General features: G+C 39.5%; 1 protein-coding gene across 4 annotated transcripts in view; it reads right to left on the reverse strand.

The window, feature by feature from the left end:
• LOC105483784 (cilia and flagella associated protein 54) overlaps positions 1-20,347 on the reverse strand; it is a 383,346-nt gene that overhangs the window by 11,135 nt on the left and 351,864 nt on the right. For 2 of the 4 annotated variants that reach the window (XM_071071285.1, XM_071071284.1), the window contains exon 68: positions 3,161-3,290. In XM_071071285.1, coding sequence (XP_070927386.1) covers positions 3,171-3,290 — 120 coding nt within the window. In that variant the 3' untranslated portion in view covers positions 3,161-3,170. Of the gene's footprint in view, positions 1-3,034; positions 3,291-20,347 lie in introns of those variants that run through there. The other 2 variants (XM_071071286.1, XM_071071283.1) reach the window with 1 other exon arrangement.

The raw sequence follows: 20,347 nt of genomic DNA on the forward strand, positions 1-20,347 counted from the left end.
AAAAACAACTCTGAAAGACATTTCTGGAAATAAACACATCTTTCATCCTGCAGATTTTGAATTTTCTTTTTGTTTGTACTTCAGCCCAGTTCATCATCATTTCCTTACCGCCTTGCACAGAAAGTTACAGCTTTAACTAGTGAGTGTTGCTCCTATTTTAGAAAAGATGGGGAATTTTGGAATGATGGTTTAAACTGGGGAAACTGTTACTGTATGGTCTGGTGCAGTTTTAGACAGTATTTTTCTCAGGCAAAACAACACTCAAGAATAACAGCATCTGTAAGAACTGAAAGTGAAGAAAAAAATAAAAGAAAAAAAAAGTGCTGAAATGTTATCCGCCATAGTTGGAAGGGATCTGCCTTCCCCAGAGGAAACCAGTGTATTAGCACAGATAACAGATAACACTGGGGACCCCCTTCCATGGATTCTTGGGGCATCCATTCAGATCTGCAAGTCATTTTTAAAAATCTGCCCCCAGGGCAGATGACAGGTGTCCCAGTTTTAGCTTGAACCTCAGCTATCTCTTCCTCTCCCTTTACTATCCAATTTCCTAGAGCTATGGAGTGGGTAGAAGAAAGGTGCAGAGGAGGCCAACTTAACGGTGAAGAGCTCAGATTCTTCTGGGAGGATTTAAATCCTGGCTCTACTTCCGACTAACTGTGATTGTTAGCCAAGTTATTTAACTGCTTTATGTTTTTGTTTCCTTGTCTATAATATGGGGTCAATAATACTGTGTGCATCATGGTCATTATTCTTGTGAAGACAGAGGGAGAAAATGCACTGAAGCACTTACAAATATGTGCCTGGCAGGTAAATGCTCCAGAAAGGGTAGGCAATAATGGAGCAGTAATGATGGTGGAGTGTTGGTGATACCTCCACCTCCTTCCTTTTTTTAGAACTCCACAGTGCCATCTTTCCTGGATTATATCCATCCATTCATTCATCCATCCATCCCTCCATCCATCCCTCTATCCATCCAACAAATATTATAGACCTATGTGCCAGGTATTGTTCTAGGGTTCTATAAAAATAGTACAAGGACTTATGTTCACTAAAGTAAAGAAAAATGAAAGTATCTAACTAGTAAAAACTTATTAGTGACAAAAACCAGAAGATGTGCATTTGCATTCACAGGAAATTAGCATGAAGTTGAGGTAAGTGGTCTTGGTTATGAGTCATGCTGTTTCTACACCTGTAATAAATGTGTAGGTACTCTGTTGCACCTTTCTTGACCTTGGTAACTAGCTTTGCATAATAAATTAAACTCCCACCATTAAGAAATGCAAACTCTTCAAAGTGATCTCTAACCCAGCAAAGAAATGTGCAAACCCCAGTCTCAGACCAAAGGACTCAGAAGCCATCTTCGCATAAGAGCCATTACCATCCAAATGGCTTTTCTGTTTGAATCAAATTTTATTTCATATGAGGGTATAAACATCAGGCAACAATTTTTCCCTTTGAATTCATGAGTAAATATTTGGTTCTTCTTCTCTTTCATTAAAACATGGTTTCCTATCGGTCTTCTTGTCTTTTGTTTCTTTCCCTTTCATTATATCTTGCATTCTTATCTGCCCTGGAGACCAGGCCATCATTCATTCCACTCATTCCTTTCATTCATCCAATATTTATTAAATGCGTACTAGTGTCAGGAACTTGTCACTTCTCTCCTCAGTCACTTGTAATGGCACCCTATCATCTATTGATTCAATCCTGAAGTCTTCATTCTAGTGCTCCTTACAGTTTATTTTCCATCATGACTGTGCACACTCCAGGTAGGTCACAGTCAAGTCCTTTGAATATAAACCATGTGTATTTTTATTTTTATGCCTCTGTTCTCCTCCAGTGCGCCCCCTTCTAGCAAAATTTTTTAGCAAATTTTCAACTACCAAAATCCTTCTTATCCTTAAATGCTTTGCTAAAGGCTTGTTTCCTCTACATTGTATTGTAGAACAATTCATCTTCGCTGTTCCCAGACTTTAGAACTTCATAGATGTCTACATTTAAAAGCTTAGGGACTAACATAAAGTTGCATTTTTTCTTATATTATCAAAGGAGATTATTTTAAAATGCCAACTGCCAGCTACTATTACTGTTGCTTCATTTTTTTAAAAAAAGGCCTTTTTAATACTAGCAGGAAATTCAGAATAGAGGATGATACATTAAACCAATTTAGCTTTAGAAAAACATATTTGTGTTATTTTTTTTAAACCAGGAGTATTCATTCACTGACTAGCATGTGGGAAGAATTCACATGTGGCATTTTTAGATGATAGACAAAATGAGTCAGAAATGCACGGTCCTTTTCCAATCTGGCAGGGAAACAATGCTCCCAGCACTCTATTATTACATCAGGCATTGTGCTAAGCACCTTATTACTTCAACTCACCTAATTAATACACACAGCAATCCTATAGGATAGATACTAACATTCCCATTCTACAGATGAGAAAATAAAAGCTTACAGAATTTAAGTTAATTCCCCAAAGTAGCAAAGCTAGCAAATGGCAAAGTTACTATTTAAACCCAGGTTTATACAATTCTAAAGCTGGCACCCTAAAATTCTATGCAATATTGCCTCTCAGAAGTATAAAATATGGAAGGTCTCATTTGCTTCCCAAACCATTTAGAGAATTTCCAAAATTGAAATTACCACATGTTGGGGTTTAATTGAGGGTTCTTCAAGACTAGCATTAGTGACGTTCTGGACTTGATAATTCTTTGTTGTGGGAGCTGTCTTGTGCATTGTAGGATGTTTACTCACTGGATGCCACTAGTACTCTCCAGGGATAACAACCAAATACGTCTCCAGACACTCTCAAATGTCACCTAATGGACAAAATCACTGCCAATTGAGAACCAATGGTTTAATCCAATCTTGCTTTATGGACCTGTCCAAAAACAACCTAAATGACTCCAAACGTGAAAACAGTTGCACTGTGCAAAAACTTGTTTTCTATGAATAGCTCTGTAATACAGTTTTAATAAGCAACAGCAGTGTCATTTAATTCAAATACAATTTAAGACATTCCTCAAAATAATAATTTAAAAAGAAATTTAGCTTGTGTGAAAAAACGATTTTATTTTTGTTGTTATAAGAGGACCATTCCAAAAACTTAGTTCAAACCAAGAGAAACAACAATTAAATCCTTCATAAGGTTACCGTATAATGTTCAGGGAATAATTGACACTATCCAGTTGAAAAGGCTTCCTCCTGATAAAATGCAACCATTAGCCAGATCAAAAAGTCTCTCAAGATTGAATATAGATGGCAGCGAGATATCAAATGGGACCTGAGGAAAAGCATAAAAGTGTTCATGAAATGCATTGTTTCAAACTGTTGACAAAGTTTTCAAAATACCCAAATACCAATTTCTAGTAATTTTATATGAAAGATAGTTAACTTGTGTGCCTCAGATAAGGCACAAAGTTTCATACCTCTAAACTGCCGAAATGGCACATACATCGTTCTACATCCTATTAAGATTCCTACAAGAGCCTATAAAACAGCAAACACTTCTAAAAATATGGACTATTTGTATTTAGGTAATCATTGTACATGGTTCTAAATGTAAGACTTTTGGCCCTTCTCCTAATAAAACACTTTCCTGCATAACAGACTGACCAGTTGACAAATCTCCTTCTCTCATTTGGAGCATAAGTCTTGACACAGTGAAGAAGGATGCACCAGAAAATTATGTTTGGAGATCAGTGCATCTGAAAGAGGCACCGTGTTACCCCGAGCGAGAGCTAGTACAGCCAAAGTCATCCTGGGCAGGCTGAGAAAATGGAAAATAAAGACTGCTTTTGTGGTCATAGCATTGGTTATTGATTGGGGGAAGGACAGGGAGGAGAGAACAAAAATGAAGGAAAGAAAACAAATGTTTGCTGGGGACCCACTTCATGACAATCTAGGTATATACTTGTGTAGAATGACCACAATGAGTTACAGCCTTGTGGGTCCGAAGCCTGGTTAAAAAACAAACAAACAAAAAAATTAGAGAATAAGTTTTTATTAATTTCTTGTCTACTTGTTAAATGAGCCAGTCATTCGTTTTATTCTTAAAAAAACATAATGAACCTAAATGTGGATATTCCATTTGGAGGCTGGTTTTTGTTAACTTTTTTGTCACTTTATTAGATCTAAAAAAAGATAAAGTATTCCAGTGTTTTCCATAACTACAAACAATAAAGAGGTGAATAAATAAAAAATTAATAATATTTGCCTTCCTTGATCAGTCCTAATATAATCAATGTTTCCAGACTGGAGGATATCCTTTCAGATGGTTTTTTTCTTTTTTTAAAAAAAATTAAATTATTAGGTTCATTATTTGCTTTTTCAATTAGCAATATGTAAGATAAATCCCTCCTTAATCAATTCAGGGAGGCCGAATAATTACATGGTGTTAAGAATGTGCATCCTGGGGTGTGACGTGGTGGCTCACGCCTGTAATCCCAACACTTTGGGAGGCTGAGGCTGGAGGATCACAAAGTCGGGAGTTCAAGACCAGCCTGGCCAACACAGTGAAACCCCGTCTCTACTAAAAATACAAAAAATTAACCAGGCATGGTGGTGGGTGCCTATAATCTCAGCTACTAGAGAGGCTGAGGCAGAAGAATTGCTTGAACCCAGGAGGCGGAGATTGCAGCCAGCTGAGATCATGCCATTGCACTCCAGACCGGGCGAAACTCCATCTCCAAAAAGAAAAAGAAAAAGTGTGCATTCTGGAGTAGGACTTTTTGGTTCAAATTCAGACCTCACCACTTACCAGCTATGCGAAACTGGGTAAAATGTTTGATCTGTTTGAACTTTAATTTCCACATGCATAAAATAGGAATTATCTATTTTGAATTGATTTTTGTATAGGGTATAAATAAGGGGTTCAGCTTCAGTCTTCTGCTTATGGCTAACCAACTACCCCAGCACCATTTATTGAACAGGAATGCTTTTCCCCTTGCTTGTTTTTGTCACCTTTGTTGAAAGTCAGATGGTCATAGGTATGTGGCAACATTTCTGGGTTCTCTATTCTGTTCCATTGGTCTATGTGCCTGTTTTTGTACTAGTGCCATGCTGTTGTGGTTACTGTAGTCCCGTAGTGTAGTTTGAAGTCAAGTAACATACTATGTCTAGTTTTGTTCTTTTTGCTTAAGATTGCCTTGGCTATTCAGGCTCTCTTTTGGTTCCATAATTTTAGTTCCATTAATTTTTAAATAGTTTTTTCTAGTTCTGTGAAGAATGTTGTTGGTAGTTTGATAAGAATAGCATTGAATCTGTAAATTGCTCTGGACAGTATGGCCATTTTAATGATATTGATTCTTCATATCCATGAGCATGGGATGCTTTTCCATTTGTTTGTATCTTTCCTGATTTCTTTGAGCGTGTTCCATAGTTCTCATTGCAGGGATCTTTCACCTCCATGGTTAGCTGTATTCCTAGGTATTTTATTCTTTTTGTGGCAATTGTGAATAGTATTGGCTTTCCAAAACTATATAAACCCTGAAAGATAACCTAGGCAATACCATGCTGGACATGGGAATGAGTAAAGATTTCATGGCAAAGACACTAAAAACAATCACAGCAAAAGCAAAAATTGGCAAGTGGGATCTAATTAAACTTAAGAGCTTCTGCACAGCAAAAGAAACTATAGGAGTAAACAGACAACCTACAGAATGGGAGACCATATTTGCAAACTATGCATCTGATGAATGTCTAATATCCAGCATCTATGAGGAACCGAAACCAAATTTACAAGAGAAAAACAATCACACTAAAAAACGGGCAAAGGACATGAACAGACACTTCAAAAGAGGACATACATGCACCCAAGAAGAATATGAGTAAAAGTTCAATATCACTGATCATTAGAAAAATGCAAATCAAAATGACTATGAGATACCATCTCACACCTGTTATATTAAAAAGTCAAAAAATAACAGATGCTGGTAAGGTTGCAGAGAAAAAGGGAACATTATACACTGTTGGTGGGAGTGTAACTTAGTTCAACCATTGTGGAAAGTAGTATGGCAATTCCTCAAAGAGCTAAAAGCGGAGCGGAACTATCATTAGACCCAATAATCCCACTACTGGTTATATACCCAGAGAAATATAAATCATTCTATCATTAAGACTTCAGACAAGCACACAAATGTTCATTGCAGCACTATTCACAATAGCAAAGACATGTGTATTGGTCCATTTTCATACAGCTATAAAGAGCTGCCTGAGACTGGGTAATTTATAGGAAAAGAGGTTTAATTGACTCACAGTTCCACATGGCTGGGGAGGGCTCAGAAACTTATAATCATGGCAGAAAGCAAAAGGAAAGCAAGCAACTTCTTCACAGGGTTGGAGGAAAGAGAGAACAAAGCAGGAAGAGCCACTTTTAAGCTATCGGATCTCCTGAGAACTCACTATCACAAGAACAGCATGGAGGACATCACTCCCATTATCCAATCACCTCCCACCAGGTCCCTCCTTGACACATGGGAATCACAATTTGAGATGAGATTTGGGTAGGGACACAGAGCCAAGCCATATCAACACGGAATCAACCTAAATGCCCATCAATGACAGATTGGATAAGGTAAATGTGGTACATATACACCATGGAACACTATGCAGCCATGAAAAAGAATGTGATCATGTCTTTTGTGAAATACGGATGAAACTAGAGGCTATTATCCTCAGCAAACTAACACAGGAACAGAAAACCAAATACCACATTTTCACTTATAAGTGGAAGCTAAATGATGAGAACTTATGAACACAAGGAAGAAACAGACACCAGGGTCGACTTGTGGATGGAAAGTGGGCGGAGGGAGAGGAGCAGAAAAGATAACCATTGGGTACTGGGTTTGATAAGGTTTGGCTGTGTTCCCACTCAAATCTCATCTTGAACTGTAGTTCCCATAATCCCCATGTGTCACAGGAGGGACCCAGTGGGAGGTAACTGAATCACGGGGACAGCTACCTCCATACTGTTCTTGTGATAATGAATTCTCAAGAGATCTGATGGTTTTATAAAGGGCTTTTCCCTCACCCCACTCTGCACTTCTCCTTGCTGCTGCCATGTGAAGAAGGATGGGTTTGCTTCCCCTTCCACCATGATTGTAAGTTTCCTGAGGCTTCCCCAGCCCTGCAGAACTGTGAGTATATCAAACCGCTTCTCTTTACAAATTACCCAGTATCAGTTATGTCTTTATTAGCAGCATGAGAACAGACTAATATAGTAAGTTGGTAACAGAAGTGGGATACTGGTGTAAAGATACCTGAAAATGTGGAAGTGACTTTGGAACTGAGTAACAGGCAGAGGTTGGGGACAGTTTGGAGGGCTCAGAAGAAGACAGGAAAATATGGAAAAGTTAGGAACTTCCTAGAGACTTGGAGGGCTCAGAAGACAGGAAGATGTGAGAAAGTTTGGAACTTCCTGGAGACTCGTTGAATGGCTTTGACCAAAATGCTGATAGTGACGTGGACACTAAAGTCCAGGATGAGGTGGTCTCAGATGGAGACGAGGAACTTCTTGGGAACTGGAGCAAAGGTGATGCTTGTTATGCTTTAGCAAAGAGACTGGCAGCATTTTGCCCCTGCCCTCCCTAGAGATCTGTGGAACTCTGAACTTCAGAGAGATAATTTAGGGTATCTGGCAGAAGAAATTTCTAAGCGGCAAAGTGCTCAAGAGGAAGCAGAGCATAAAAGTTTGGAAAATTTGCAGCCTGACATGCAGTAGAAAAGAAAAACTCATTTTCTGGGGAGAAATTCAAGCCTGCTACAGAAATTTGCATATGTAACAAGAAGCCAAATGTTAATCACCAAGACAATGGAGAAAATGTCACAATTTATGCTCCAGGGCATGTCAAAGACCTTCGGGGCAGGCCCAGGGCCTAGGAGGGAAAAATGGTTTCAGGGGCTGGGTCCAGGATGGCTCCTGCCATGTACAGCCTAGGGACTTGGTGCCCTGCCTCCCAGTTGCTCCAGCCATGGCTAAAAGGGGCCAAGGTACAGCTCAGGCCATGGCATCAGAGTGAAAGCCCCAAGCCTTGGCAGCTTCCACATGGTGTTGAGCCTGTGGGTGCACGGAACTAAAGAATTGAGGTTTGGGAACCTCCACCTAGATTTCAGAGGATGTATGGAAACGCTTGGATGTCCAGGTAGAGTATGTTGCAGGGGCAGGGCCCTCATGCAGAACCTCTGCTAAGGCAGTGCAGGAAAAATATGTGGGGTCAGAGCTCCCGTACAGAGTCCCCACTTGGGCACTGCCTAGTGGAACTGTGAGAAAAGGGCCACCATCCTCCAGACCCCAGAATGGTAGTTCCACTGATGGCTTGCACTGTGCACCTGGAAAAGCCAAAGACACTCAACACCAGGCCATGGGGGTGTTGGGCTATACTCTGCAAAGGCTGTGAGGGCCCACCTCTTGCATCAGCAAGCCCTGGGTGTGTGACATGGAGTCAAAGGGGAGCACTTCGGAACTTTAAGGTTTAATGACTGCCCTATTGGATTTTGGACTTGCATAGGGCCTGTAGCCCCTTTATTTTGGCCAATTTCTCCCATTTGGAATGGGTGTATTTATCCAATGTCTGTACCCCCGTTGTATCTAGGAAGTAACTAACCTGCTTTTGATTTTACAGGTTCATAGGTGGAAGGGCCTTGCCTTGTCTCAGATGAGACTTTGGACTTGGACTTTTGAGTTAATGCTGGAATGAATTAAGACTTTGGGGGACTGTTAGATGGGCCTAATTGTGTTTTGAATTGTGAGGACATGAGATTTGGGAGGGGCCAGGGGCAGAATGATATGGTGTGGTTGTGTCCCCACCCAAATCTCATCTTGAACTATAGTTCCCATATTCCCCATGTGTCGTGAGAGGGACCTGGTGGGAGGTAATTTTAATCATGGGGGCAGTTATCATCATACTGTTCTTGTAATAGTGAGTGAGTTCTCATGAGATCTAATGGTTTTATAAGGGTCTTTTCCCCCACTTTGCTCCACACTTCTCCTTGCTGCCCCCATGTGAAGAAGGACATGTTTGCTTCCCCTTCTGCCATGACTGTAAGTTTCCTGTGGCCTCCCCAGTTCTGCAGAACTATAAGTCAACTGAACCTCTTTCCTTTACAAATCACCCAGTCTTAGATATGTCTTTATTTAGAATGGACTAATAACAGGCTTAATTCCTGGGTGATAAAACAATCTGTATAACAAAGCCCCATGACATGAGTTTACCTATGTAACAAACCTTCACATGTATCCCAAACCTAAAATAAAAGTTAAAAATGAAATTATAGGGGGCGGAGCAAGATGGCCGAATAGGAACAGCTCCAGTCTCCAACTCCCAGCGCGAGCGACACAGAAGACCGGTGATTTCTGCATTTTCAACTGAGGTACTGGGTTCATCTCACTGGGGAGTGCCGGACGATCGGTGCTGGTCAGCTGCTGCAGCCCGACCAGCGAGAGCTGAAGCAGGGCGAGGCATTGCCTCACCTGGGAAGCGCAAGGGGGAAGGGAGTCCCTTTTCCTAGCCAGGGGAACTGAGACACACAACACCTGGAAACTCGGGTAACTCCCACCCCAATACTGCGCTTTAAGCAAACAGGCACACCAGGAGATCATATCCCACACCTGGCCGGGAGGGTCCCACACCCATGGAGCCTTCCTCATTGCTAGCACAGCAGTCTGCGATCTCGCGGCAAGGCAGCAGTGAGGCTGGGGGAGGGGCGCCCGCCATTGCTGAGGCTTAAGTAGGTAAACAAAGCTGCTGGGAAGCTCGAACTGGGTGGAGCTCACAGCAGCTCAAGGAAACCTGCCTGTCTCTGTAGACTCCACCTCTGGGGACAGGGCAATAACAAACACAGCCAAAACCTCTGCAGACGCAAACGACTCTGTCTGACAGCTTTGAAGAGAGCAGTGGATCTCCCAACATGGAGGTTGAGATCTGAGAAGGGACAGACTCCCTGCTCAAGTGGGTCCCTGACCCCTGAGTAGCCTAACTGGGAGACATCTCCCACTAGGGGCAGTCTGACACCCCACACCTCACAGGGTGGAGTACACCCCTGAGAGGAAGCTTCCAAAGCAAGAATCAGACAGGTACACTCACTGTTCAGAAATATTCTATCTTCTGCAACCTCTGCTGTGGGATACCCAGGCAAACAGGGTCTGGAGTGGACCTCAAGCAATCTCCAACAGACCTACAGCTGAGGGTCCTGACTGTTAGAAGGAAAACTATCAAACAGGAAGGACACCTACACCAAAACCCCATCAGTACATCACCATCATCAAAGACCAGAGGCAGATAAAACCACAAAGATGGGGAAAAAGCAGGGCAGAAAAGCTGGAAATTCAAAAAATAAGAGCGCATCTCCCCCGGCAAAGGAGCGCAGCTCATCGCCAGCAACGGATCAAAGCTGGACGGAGAATGACTTTGACGAGATGAGAGAAGAAGGCTTCAGTCCATCGAATTTCTCAGAGCTAAAGGAGGAATTACGTACCCAGCGCAAAGAAACTAAAAATCTTGAAAAACAGTGGAAGAATTGATGGCTAGAGTAATTAATGAAGAGAAGGTCCTAAACGAAATGAAAGAGATGAAAACCATGACACGAGAAATACGTGACAAATGCACAAGCTTCAGTAACCGACTCGATCAACTGGAAGAAAGAGTATCAGCGATTGAGGATCAAATGAATGAAATGAAGCGAGAAGAGAAACCAAAAGAAAAAAGAAGAAAAAGAAATGAACAAAGCCTGCAAGAAGTATGGGATTATGTAAAAAGACCAAATCTACGTCTGATTGGGGTGCCTGAAAGTGAGGGGGAAACTGGAACCAAGTTGGAAAACACTCTTCAGGATATCATCCAGGAGAACTTCTCCAACCTAGTAGGGCAGGCCAACATTCAAATCCAGGAAATACAGAGAACGCCACAAAGATACTCCTCGAGAAGAGCAACTCCAAGACACATAATTGCCAGATTCACCAAAGTTGAAATGAAGGAAAAAATCTTAAGGGCAGCCAGAGAGAAAGGTCAGGTTACCCACAAAGGGAAGCCCATCAGACTAACAGCAGATCTCTCGCCAGAAACTCTCCACGCCAGAAGAGAGTGGGGGCCAATATTCAACATTCTTAAAGAAAAGAATTTTCAACCCAGAATTTCATATCCAGCCAAACTAAGTTTCATAAGTGAAGGAGAAATAAAATCCTTTACAGATAAGCAAATGCTTAGAGATTTTGTCACCACTAGGCCTGCCTTACAAGAGACCCTGAAGGAAGCACTAAACATGGAAAGGAACAACCGGTACCAGCCATTGCAAAAACATGCCAAAATGTAAAGACCATCAAGGCTAGGAAGAAACTGCATCAACTAACGAGCAAAATAACCAGTTAATATCATAATGGCAGGATCAAGTTCACACATAACAATCTTAACCTTTAATGTAAATGGACTAAATGCTCCAATTAAAAGACACAGACTGGCAAACTGGATAAAGAGTCAAGACCCATCAGTCTGCTGTATTCAGGAGACCCATCTCACACGCAGAGACATACATAGGCTCAAAATAAAGGGATGGAGGAAGATTTACCAAGCAAATGGAGAACAAAAAAAAGCGGGGGTTGCAATACTAGTCTCTGATAAAACAGACTTTAAACCATCAAAGAGCAAAAGAGACAAAGAAGGCCATTACATTATGGTAAAGGGATCAATTCAACAGGAAGAGCTAACTATCCTAAATATATATGCACCCAATACAGGAGCACCCAGATTCATAAAGCAAGTCCTTAGAGACTTACAAAGAGACTTAGACTCCCATACAATAATAATGGGAGACTTCAACACTCCACTGTCAACATTAGACAGATCAACGAGACAGAAAGTTAACAAGGATATCCAGGAATTGAACTCATCTCTGCACCAAGCAGACCTAATAGACATCTATAGAACTCTCCACCCCAAATCAACAGAATATACATTCTTCTCAGCACCACATTGTACTTACTCCAAAATCGACCACGTAATTGGAAGTAAAGCACTCCTCAGCAAATGTACAAGAACAGAAATTATAACAAACTGTCTCTCAGACCACAGTGCAATCAAACTAGAACTCAGGACTAAGAAACTCAATCAAAACCGCTCAACTACATGGAAACTGAACAACCTGCTCCTGAATGACTACTGGGTACATAACGAAATGAAGGCAGAAATAAAGATGTTCTTTGAAACCAATGAGAACAAAGATACAACATACCAGAATCTCTGGGACACATTTAAAGCAGTGTGTAGAGGGAAGTTTATAGCACTAAATGCCCACAAGAGAAAGCAGGAAAGATCTAAAATTGACACTCTAACATCACAATTAAAAGAACTAGAGAAGCAAGAGCAAACACATTCGAAAGCTAGCAGAAGGCAAGAAATAACTAAGATCAGAGCAGAACTGAAGGAGATAGAGACACAAAAAACCCTCCAAAAAATCAATGAATCCAGGAGTTGGTTTTTTGAAAAGATCAACAAAATTGACAGACCACTAGCCAGACTAATAAAGAAGAAAAGAGAGAAGAATCAAATCGACGCAATTAAAAATGATAAAGGGGATATCACCACCGACCCCACAGAAATACAAACTACCATCAGAGAATACTATAAACACCTCTACGCAAATAAACTGGAAAATCTAGAAGAAATGGATAATTTCCTGGACGCTTACACTCTTCCAAGACTAAACCAGGAAGAAGTTGAATCCCTGAATAGACCAATAGCAGGCTCTGAAATTGAGGCAATAATTAATAGCCTACCAACCAAAAAAAGTCCAGGACCAGATGGATTCACAGCTGAATTCTACCAGAGGTACAAGGAGGAGTTGGTACCATTCCTTCTGAAACTATTCCAATCAATAGAAAAAGAGGGAATCCTCCCTAAATCATTTTATGAGGCCAACATCATCCTGATACCAAAGCCTGGCAGAGACACAACAAAAAAAAGAGAATTTTAGACCAATATCCCTGATGAACATCGATGCAAAAATCCTCAATAAAATACTGGCAAACCGGATTCAGCAACACATCAAAAAGCTTATCCACCATGATCAAGTGGGCTTCATCCCTGGGATGCAAGGCTGGTTCAACATTCGCAAATCAATCAACATAATCCAGCATATAAACAGAACCAAAGACAAGAACCACATGATTATCTCAATAGATGCAGAAAAGGCTTTTGACAAAATTCAACAGCCCTTCATGCTAAAAATGCTCAATAAATTCGGTATTGATGGAACGTACCTCAAAATAATAAGAGCTATTTATGAAAAACCCACAGCCAATATCATACTGAATGGGCAAAAACTGGAAAAATTCCCTTTGAAAACTGGCACAAGACAGGGATGCCCTCTCTCACCACTCCTATTCAACATAGTGTTGGAAGTTCTGGCTAGGGCAATCAGGCAAGAGAAAGAAATCAAGGGTATTCAGTTAGGAAAAGAAGAAGTCAAATTGTCCCTGTTTGCAGATGACATGATTGTATATTTACAAAACCCCATTGTCTCAGCCCAAAATCTCCTTAAGCTGATAAACAACTTCAGCAAAGTCTCAGGATACAAAATTAATGTGCAAAAATCACAAGCATTCTTATACACCAGTAACAGACAAACAGAGAGCCAAATCAGGAATGAACTTCCATTCACAATTGCTTCAAAGAGAATAAAATACCTAGGAATCCAACTGACAAGGGATGTAAAGGACCTCTTCAAGGAGAACTACAAACCACTGCTCAGTGAAATCAAAGAGGACACAAACAAATGGAAGAACATACCATGCTCATGGATAGGAAGAATCAATATCGTGAAAATGGCCATACTGCCCAAGGTAATTTATAGATTCAATGCCATCCCCATCAAGCTGCCAATGAGTTTCTTCACAGAATTGGAAAAAACTGCTTTCAAGTTCATATGGAACCAAAAAAGAGCCCGCATCTCCAAGACAATCCTAAGACAAAAGAACAAAGCTGGAGGCATCACGCTACCTGACTTCAAACTATACTACAAGGCTACAGTCACCAAAACAGCATGGTACTGGTACCAAAACAGAGATATAGACCAATGGAACAGAACAGAGTCCTCAGAAATAATACCACACATCTACAGCCATCTGATCTTTGACAAACCTGAGAGAAACAAGAAATGGGGAAAGGATTCCCTATTTAACAAATGGTGCTGGGAAAATTGGCTAGCCATAAGTAGAAAGCTGAAACTGGATCCTTTCCTTACTCCTTACACGAAAATTAATTCAAGATGGATTAGAGACTTAAATGTTAGACCTAATACCATAAAAATCCTAGAGAAAAACCTAGGTAGTACCATTCAGGACATAGGCATGGGCAAAGACTTCAGGTCTAAAACACCAAAAGCAACGGCAGCAAAAGCCAAAATTGACAAATGGGATCTCATTAAACTAAAGAGCTTCTGCACAGCAAAAGAAACTACCATCAGAGTGAACAGGCAACCTACAGAATGGGAGAAAATTTTTGCAATCTACTCATCTGACAAAGGGCTAATATCCAGAACCTACAAAGAACTCAAACAAATTTACAAGAAAAAAACAAACCACCCCATCAAAAAGTGGGCAAAGGATATGAACAGACATTTCTCAAAAGAAGACATTCATACAGCCAACAGACACATGAAAAAATGCTCATCATCACTGGCCATCAGAGAAATGCAAATCAAAACCACAATGAGATACCATCTCACACCAGTTAGAATGGCGATCATTAAAAAGTCAGGAAACAACAGGTGCTGGAGAGGATGTGGAGAAATAGGAACACTTTTACACTGTTGGTGGGATTGTAAACTAGTTCAACCATTATGGAAAACAGTATGGAGATTCCTCAAGGATCTAGAACTAGATGTACCATATGACCCAGCCATCCCATTACTGGGTATATACCCAAAGGATTATAAATTATGCTGCTATAAAGACACATGCACATGTATGTTTATTGCAGCACTATTCACAATAGCAAAGACTTGGAATCAACCCAAATGTCCATCAGTGACAGATTGGATTAAGAAAATGTGGCACATATACACCATGGAATACTATGCAGCCATAAAAAAGGATGAGTTTGAGTCCTTTGTAGGGACTTGGATGCAGCTGGAAACCATCATTCTTAGCAAACTATCACAAGAACAGAAAACCAAACACTGCATGTTCTCACTCATAGGTGGGAACTGAACAATGAGATCACTTGGACTCAGGAAGGGGAACATCACACACCGGGGCCTATCATGGGGAGGGGCGAGGGGGGAGGGATTGCATTGGGAGTTATACCTGATGTAAATGACGAGTTGATGGGTGCAGCACAGCAACATGGCACAAGTATACATATGTAGCAAATCTGCACGTTATGCACATGTACCCTACAACTTAAAGTATAATAATAATAAATAAATTTTAAAAAAAATAAATAAAAATTAAAAAAAATAAAAAAATAAAAAAATCAAGTGGCTACATTAATTTTACTTAACATTAGCATTGTCTTCATGACATAATTTATATATTAGATACAAATAGAGCATTTTGGTCTTTGACCTTGTCATTGAACCTCCAGAAACAAGTGGTCATTTGTCAAAGGATGAAGATTAATTGCTTAGTTTATTTATGGAGGCCACGAATGAAAGCTACAGATTAAAAAGATAAAATAAAGCAGTTGTCACCCAGGAGTTATTCATCTTTGTTGGTCCTCAGGAGAACACAAACTACCCTAAAATATCAGAACCAACCCTGGTGTTATTATGCCTTCCTTTCTAGACATTCCAGGCATTTTAAGCCCCTTGGTAGACAAGTCAGATACTTCAAATTTTAGTTATTTCTATCATGCTAAAATACAGTGTTCTATATTTTCCTCTTGCCAAACACAATTCTTTTAAGTAAAAAGCAAAAATTCTTTTAAGTAAAAATTCTTCTAATTGAATTATAACATGTAGACAGAAAAGGAGGAGAAGTCATAAATGTGCAACTTGCATATACACTTTTTTTTCAAAATGAACATATTCATGTAATCATCATCCAGGTCAAGAAATAGAACATGGTCAGCACTCAAGGAGTCTTCCTAGTGCTCCCTCCTAGTCATTGACCAGGGGTGTGTGTGTGTGTGTGTGTATGTATATGTGTGTGTGTGTGTATATATATATATATATATGTCTTTGTTTTTACTGTATATGAATAGAATCTAGCAATGTGTAATCTTTCCTGTCTGGCTTTTTTGAGTTTCATCCATGTTGCTGAGTGAAGCAATAGTTTGTTCATTCTTATTGATACATAGTTTTCATTGTATGAATGTGACACAATTTATTCATTTTTGCAGTTGATGTTCAGTTGAGTTACTTCCAATTTTTTGGTGTTATGAATAAAAATATCTTTTCATGCATACATGTCACATTTCTATTAGGCCTATACATGAAAATGGAATTTGCTGGGCCATCAGGTACATGTATATTCCTCTTTAAGCTGATTCTACGAAACAGTTTTCTATTTTATATTTTCCACCATCTCCAGTTTTCCCACATCTTCACAAACTCTGACAATTTCTGTTTAAAACTATCACTGTTCTGGTATGTTTTGCATGTGTCGTATACCATTGTACTATGTTTTTAATGTCACATCCCTGAAAACTAGTAACACTGAACTTAAGTATAGGTCTCTGTTGACGTACAGGTCTTTGGTCCAATTTATATTGAGGTGTCCTTTTCTCATTCATATATATAGGAATTCTTAATATAATCTAGAAACAGGTCCTTTTTGGAGTATATATAAAAATTTCTCCCACTCTGTGGCTTGCCATTTTGCCCTTTTGATGGTATCTTAAAATATAGTCCAATCCATCAGTCTTTTCTTTATGGTTCGTACTTTCAAATGTATATCCTATTTATGAAAGCTTTGCTAACACCAAGGTCATGAAGATAATCTCTTATTATTTCCTCTAGCTTTATTGTTTTATCTTCCACATTTATTGCCACAATCAATTTGGAATTCACTTTGTATATTCGGTAAAGTAAGGGTTGAGGTGCATTATTTTTAGATATTCAATTGACCCAACTCATTTATTGAAAAGATGAGTTACCTCTGTCATAAATCATGGGATTGCATATGTATGGATCTCTTCCTGGACTTATTATATATAAATACAATTAGAGAGTCCAGATAGATGAAGAGAGAGCATCTCTATTCTATAAATATATAAAGACTATCTACCTAGCTACCTACCTACCTACCTATCCTCTCTAAATCTATTTATCTATACTTACTGCAATCTCACGCAGTGTTATTGTAGTTCTTTAATGAGATTTGATAGGTAGAAGTTTAAGTCCCTCCACTTTGTTCCTTTTAGATGGTCTTAGCTATTCTGGGTCCTTTGTATGTCCATGTGAATTTTCTGGTACTACTATAAATGAGAGTTTAATTTTTTTAATTTCTGAGTATTGCTTCTGCTATATAGAAATAAAATTTATATTTCCAGTGATAGTACAGATAGCAACTTTGCTAAATTCACTTATTCATTCTAAGAGTTATTCTGAAGACTATTTTGAATTTTCTATGTCTGTGAATAATGAAAGCTTTCTTTCTTTCTTTCCCATACTTACACCTGTTAAAAATTCTTCCTTTATTTCACAGGCTAAGAACTCCCATACAATGTTAATTAGAAGTGATGATAGAGTATTATTAACAAACGATTAGCTGATTTTACAATTCAGGAGACAGGGGAACGTTTTTTAAATGAACAGTACAGAAAAGTTGTCTGTTATTAAAACTGCATCTTTATCTTTACTTATATCCTGTACTATTTTTTGTTAAATTTATTCCTAGGCATTTTATAATTTTGCCACTATTTTTAAAATTTCCATTTTAAATTATTATTCCTAGAAGAAAGAAATTATTAATTTTATATCCAGCCACTTTATCAGATTCTCTTAGTTTGAATCATTTCTAAAAACTCTTGGGTTTGGGTTTTAAAAAGATAGTATTTACAAATAAATATAAGTTTGCCTGTTATTTCTTAATATTTATGTTTACAGATTTTATTCTCTTGCCTTATTACAAGAGCTAAAACTTACAAAATAATCTGGATTCACAGAGGAGATAATGAGCCTTATTATTTGTAAAACTGCTACTTAAATTAGGAATAGAATTAGAATTAGAAAACCACCTAAATATGGTCAGGATACATTTATGAAGCAAACATTTTACTAAATATTAAAATTAAAAAGCCACTACCTTCAAAATCATGAAGACAAGTTTTTAAAATGTTAAGTTAGGTGAAAATCGTAAATTTATTTCATAGTCACAGCACATCAATGTCATAAATATTAAGTGAACCTGAATGTGCTTTAGGAAGTCAGAGTTATACCTTCTCCTCCAGAGTTCAACTTTTTAAAAAATAATAAAATTTACATAATTTCAAATAAAATGATAGCATTAAGAGGTAAAGTATTTCTTTCGGGACATTTCTTGACCTGTATTAAAGTGAGCCCACATAACTTTTCACAAAGTGATATGGTTTTTACACTGATATGCTTTGGCTCTGTGTCCCCACCCAAATCTCATCTCAGATTGTAATCACCACCTGTCAAGGGAGGCACCTGGTGAGAGGTGATTGGATCATGGGGGTGGTTTCCTCCATGCTATTCTCCTGAAAGTGAGGGAGTTCTCAGGAGATCTGATTGCTCGATAAGTGTCTGGCATTTCCCCTGCTTGCTCTCTCTCTTGCCTGCTGCCATGTAAGACATGCCTTGCTTCCCCTTTGCCTTGCACTGTGATTGTAAGTTTCCTGAGGCCTCCCCAGCCATGTAGAACTGTGAGTCAATTAAACCTCCTTTCTTTACAAATTACCCAGTTTCAGGTAGTATCTTTATGGCAGTGTGAAAATGAACTACTACACACACACATGAGACCTGGAGATTTGAAGGGACTTGCCCAAGGTCCCTCAGCTATTTAGTGTCAGAGCCAGGATCCACACCCAGGCAGACAGGCTCTCAGAACATGTCCCTCTCCAATCTGCAGCACTGCCACTCCCCTACCTGACAACTATGCTCTGAGTTCCCCTTCACCATGTCTGTCAACCATTGGCCAGTCCAAGGCTCTCCATGAAACACTCCTGCTTCATGCAGCCTCTCCCACTCCCCTGACTGAGACTCCTGCTCCGCCCTTGGCTCAGTGCTCTCTGTTTTGTTTTGCTTTTTTTTTTTAAGACGGAGTCTCACCCTCTGGAGTACAATGGCGCGATCTTGGCTCACTGCAACCTCCGCCTCCCGGGAGGCCATTCTCCTGCCTCAGCCTCCCAAGTAGCTGAGATAATGCGCCTGGCTACTTTTCTTTTTTTAGTAGAGACAGGGTTTCACCATGTTGGCCAGGCTAGTCTTGAACTCCTGACCTCAAGTGATCTGCCCGCCTTGGCGTCCCAAAGTGCTGGGATTACAGGTGTAGCCACTGTGCCCGGCTGTGCTCTCTTGACAAGCTTTTCCAGCTCAGCTTTTGGAAATTTTACAGATGACTCTAGGGTTGCCATAGGGAATTGGAAATCTTTTATGTTTGCTTGCTTGTTGTAAATATCTTTGAGCCCAAATTGTCCGGGAAAGGGTACAAAGGTTCCATTCCCTAGGTCAGGAAAGGCTTTGTGGAGATGAAGGAATAAAACAGACTGGCAGATAAAAGACTGTGCACTAGTTAGCTCAACTAGGTTACACTTGAAGGAGCTATTTGAAAGAAATGGTGATGATTTTGTCTGCCTAGAGAGGATGAAAGTCTGAAATAGTAAGAAGAAGGGAAAGGAAATTAATCAGTGGGGGCATACTGAAGGGGGTTCATTAATATCTGGCCTGAATTGAACTTGTTTGGAAAAGTTTTGAAAGCCATTAGAGACTTAAAGGTTATTTGCAAATGCTTTATTTTATATGAGTTTCTGCATGATTACTAGCTTCTATCATAATAAAGATTTTATTACTTGTGCTCTTGTGTTCCAACAATTTTCCTTAATCAAAAGGAAAATCATGTAGTCTTCAAAGAATCTATGATTTTTCTCAATCCAATTAGATTTTGTTGAGCACCTACTCTGAGGCCTCTTCCTTCTCTCTGCACACTGTCAGTTACCTTTTCATCAATTCTAAGCGTTCCATGACCAAAAAAAAAGAGGGGGAGGAGCCAAATTCTTACTAATCAATTAGGCTTGCCTATTCTTTTAATTGATAAGTGCAATACTGAACAACTGAGAGATTTGTGATACAGATGGATTTAACTTTGCCTCCTTTCAAAAACCTTAAAGCACAGGGAGCAAGAGCCATGAAAAAAACTTTAACAGCTTCAAGGTAAGAAAGCAAATA

This window comes from Macaca nemestrina, chromosome 10 (genome assembly GCF_043159975.1).
Source record: "Macaca nemestrina isolate mMacNem1 chromosome 10, mMacNem.hap1, whole genome shotgun sequence".
NCBI classification, from domain to species: domain Eukaryota; kingdom Metazoa; phylum Chordata; class Mammalia; order Primates; family Cercopithecidae; genus Macaca; species Macaca nemestrina.